Source organism: Octopus bimaculoides, chromosome 30, assembly GCF_001194135.2.
Source record: "Octopus bimaculoides isolate UCB-OBI-ISO-001 chromosome 30, ASM119413v2, whole genome shotgun sequence".
NCBI classification, from domain to species: Eukaryota; Metazoa; Mollusca; class Cephalopoda; order Octopoda; family Octopodidae; genus Octopus; species Octopus bimaculoides.
In genome coordinates, this window is record NC_069010.1 from 9220290 (window position 1) to 9224255 (window position 3966).

Here is a 3966-nt window from a genome sequence, read left to right on the forward strand (position 1 = left end):
TATATATATATATATATATATACACACACACACACACACAATCGAAATCGAAAATTGAACCAAATTCGTTGACTGGCACCCATGCCAACCTTCCTTCATTGGACAGTACACCATCACTTGACAACCGATGTTGGTGTGTTTATGTCCCCATAAATTAGCAGTTCGTGAAAAGAGACCCATAGAATAAGTACTAGGGTTATAGAGAATAAGTCATGGGGTCGACTTGTTTGACTAAAGGCCGTGCTCCAGCATGGCCACAGTGAGCTGTGTGATGGTGAAGGCCCTTACCCTGTGTTTAAATAAATAAACTGTTGTCTGTTAATTGTTCCATTAAATACAAATTACATGAGTGTCATGGATGAAACTTCATTTTCTTTCTTTCTGATTTTTTTCCAGATATGTCCGGCATTTGGACTCCAGTGTACATGCCATCCAAATTAAGATCAAACTCTGTCAACTTGTTGGCGCAGTAAGAAGACACTATTTCTCTCTCTCCATCTCCCTCCCTCTCTCCCCCCCTCTCTCTCTCTCTCTCACTCTTTTTTTCCTTCTCTTTCACTTGTGTTTTATTCCCTTCCAGCTTTCATATTTTATATCTCCCTTTGTTGAATAGGTCCCATGATATAAACTCACTAAGTAAATCCAGTATTTAGTTCTGTGGGTATGTATGTATGTATGTATATATATATATATATATATATATATATATATATATATATATATAATACAAAGAATATATATGCATGTATACACACATATATGTACATACTTACATCTACATGTGTATATAGATGCATATCAGGGTACAGGACGTTAGAACAATGAACTACAGACCACAGAACGAACACATAGGAAAACAGATAGCCACTTGGAATAAACCCTTCATCAGCTGCCTCTATTCTAACTAGACGTTTCGAAGATAAGGCAATATATATATATATATATATACACACACATATTTCCCTGTTGGCTTTATCTGCAGATGATGACCAGGCGTGATGAACTAACGTTTCGTCAAGAGATGAAGTTCCGAAACAAACTGGTTGAATATTTAACTGACTGGATTATGGGGAATTCACACCAAGTGAACATCCAAGGAGACATCTGCAGCATGTCCAGGTGAGTACAGCTTTCACTTCATTCTCCCACAGACACGACAACACTTCTGATTTCCCTTATATGACTGCTGCCTTTGAAGAGCACGCAAATACTCTGTACTCCAAGATACATATAGCTGATATGAAAATTAAATCTGATCTTCTTTATATGGTTTCGGTCATTGGTTCCACCCCACCCCCCTGGTGCCATGCTGGAGCGACACACTACTACAGCACATCTCCCTTACTATTTCTCCTGCTGTTGATAATGTTGTTGTTGTTGTTGTTTTCAGGGACTTAGACCAAGCCAGTATGGAGGCTGTCGCAGCCCTTTTAGCTGGTCTTCCTCTGCAGCCTGAAGAAAGTGACCGAGGAGACTTGAACGAAGCAAAATCACAACTCTTCTTAAAGTAAGTTTGGATTTTGATCCCTTTCCACACTTTACTGGGGTTTTTTTTTTCCCTTCTCCATATGACCCTCACTCTTAGGGCTTCTGTCCCAACTTATTTCTCTGAAACCCCTCTTTCATAATTGTCCCTTAGAAATATCTATGGAAACCCTCTCCTGCCATTGTCCCCACCAGATATCTCTAAAATCCCACTCTCACCATTGTCCCCTACAGATGTCTATGAAACCCTTATTTCACAATTATTCCTTACAGATACCTATGAAAGCCCTTTTTCGCCATTGTCCCCTTGTGATAAATATGAAACCTCTCTTTTCACTATTTTTTCCTACTCTATGAAATCCCTATTTTCTCTATTCTCCCCTACAGATGTCTATTAAACCCCGCTTTCACTATTCTTCCCTAAAGATGTTTATGAAACCCCTATTTTCACTATGAATCCTTATTCCATGAAACCCTATTTTCACTATTGTCCCCTTCTGATAAATACAAAACCCTTCTTATCACTGTTGCCTCTTACAGATATCTATCAAATCCCTATTCTCACTAATGTGTCCCCTATTTCTATTTTGCAGGTATCTAACACTATTTATGAATTTACTAAATGACTGTTCTGAAGAAGAACAAGACAAGGCTATGGACCCGAATCGCAAACGCAGCATGTCCAACCTAAGTGCACTTCGTCACTGCACCGTGCAAGCTATGTCGAACCTGCTAAACGCCAATATAGAAAGTGGGCTGATGCATTCGATAGGTGGGTAGCCCCTTATCTTGTTTGTTTCTTACCTCAGCTTTTGTCCTCTTTGAAACATTGATGGAGACAGACCCAGCATTGTTAAGTGGTCTGTGGTGACCCCTCAGTTTTGAGGGTCAGTCCCATTGCACAGCACCTTGGGCGAGTGCCTTCTACCATAGTTCTGGGCTGACCAATGTCTTCTGAACGAATTTGGTTGACAGAATCTATGCAAGAGCCTGTTGTGTGTGGTAACATCTGTGTGTAGTAGTGGATGTTGAGGAGGGGGTGTCTATACATGGTGGTGTTTACCTTTGTGGTGGTGGTGGTGGATGTGTGTCTGTATACATTTCCCTTTGGTGTTCTGCTTCGTTACTGTCTCCGAGTAATTTGCATAATTAAAAGTGAGCTTAATGGAGGGAAATCGTTTTTTTTTAATACAAATTAATCAACTGATCCCCTCGCCCTCTACAATGCAACTCTGCTGCTTTTCACTGTTACAGCCTCCTCCCTCTCCCCATCACCATTACTACCCCACCACTGCCGCCAACAACAACACAATCACCTCCACCACAACACCACCACCGCCACCACCATCATCACTACCACCATCATCATCATCATCATCACCACCACCAACACAACCATTAACACCATCACCAACCCTCACCTCCACCTTCGCCGTCTCCTGTTGTTCACCTCCTTTTGCCCTTCTCTCTCTGTCTTCAGCCCTTGGCTACCACAAAGACCCACAGACTCGTGCTGCTTTCATGGAGGTATTGACGAAGATTCTACAGCAGGGTACTGAGTTTGAAACACTGGCTGAGACTGCTCTGGCTGATCGCTTTGAACGCCTCGTCGAGCTGGTCACCATGATCGGAGACAAAGGGGACTTACCAATTGCCATGGCCCTCGCTAGCGTCATTTTACGGAGTCAAATGGTAGGTTGCAACTTGAAACTTTATCCGTCTGCATGTGTAGCTTTGTGCGTTCTGCTTCAATCTTGAATAACCAAAGTTGGCAGGTCAGCTTATTAGATGTCTGATAATGATTTATTAAGGTAACAATGATCTAAGACACTTATAACTGCCTCTCCTGAATGTGTCTCAAAAACTTCTGGAAGGCATCTTGTGGAAACCGTTTCCAAAGCAGACACTGGAGCTGGATGCCGTCTTTTAATCCATTCAAATCATGTCAAACCATCTGACCCATGCCAGCATGGAATATTAGACATCAAATGATGATTATGAGGCTGTGTGTTTGTGCCTATATATATCATCATCAGGCACAGGCATGGCTGTGTGGTAAGAAGCTTGCTTCCCAACTGCATGGTTCTGGGTTCAGTCCCACTGTGTGGCACCTTGGGCTAGTGTCTTCTACTATAGCCTTGGGCTGAACAATGCTTTATTTGGTAGACGGAAACTGAAAGAAGCCTGTTGTATATATATGTATGTGTGTGTGTGTTTGTCCCCTCACCATTGCTTGACGACTGGTGTTGGTGTGTTTATGTCCCCATAATCTAGTGGGGACATGATATAAAGAGAGACCGATAGAATAAGTACTAGGCTTACAAAGAATAAATCCTGGGGTCGACTTCTACTAAAAGACCCTTTAAGGCACTGCTCCAGCACGGTTGCTCTCAAATGACTCAAACAACTAAAAGAATAAAAAAGAATTTATATTTACCATATTTACTTGTATATACGTTGCCCCCACCTCACCCCGCCCCA

The 3966-nt window shown here is 41.8% G+C and overlaps 1 protein-coding gene across 4 annotated transcripts in view; it reads left to right on the plus strand.

Annotated features, from left to right (window-relative positions):
• The window catches only part of LOC106878902 (neurofibromin), an 80729-nt gene that overhangs the window by 8303 nt on the left and 68460 nt on the right, over positions 1–3966 (plus strand). For all 4 annotated transcript variants that reach the window (XM_052978165.1, XM_052978164.1, XM_052978166.1 and 1 more), the window contains exons 5-9: positions 397–469; positions 983–1119; positions 1391–1507; positions 2079–2257; positions 2966–3177. In XM_052978165.1, coding sequence (XP_052834125.1) covers positions 397–469; positions 983–1119; positions 1391–1507; positions 2079–2257; positions 2966–3177 — 718 coding nt within the window. The remainder of the gene's footprint in view (positions 1–396; positions 470–982; positions 1120–1390; positions 1508–2078; positions 2258–2965; positions 3178–3966) is intronic.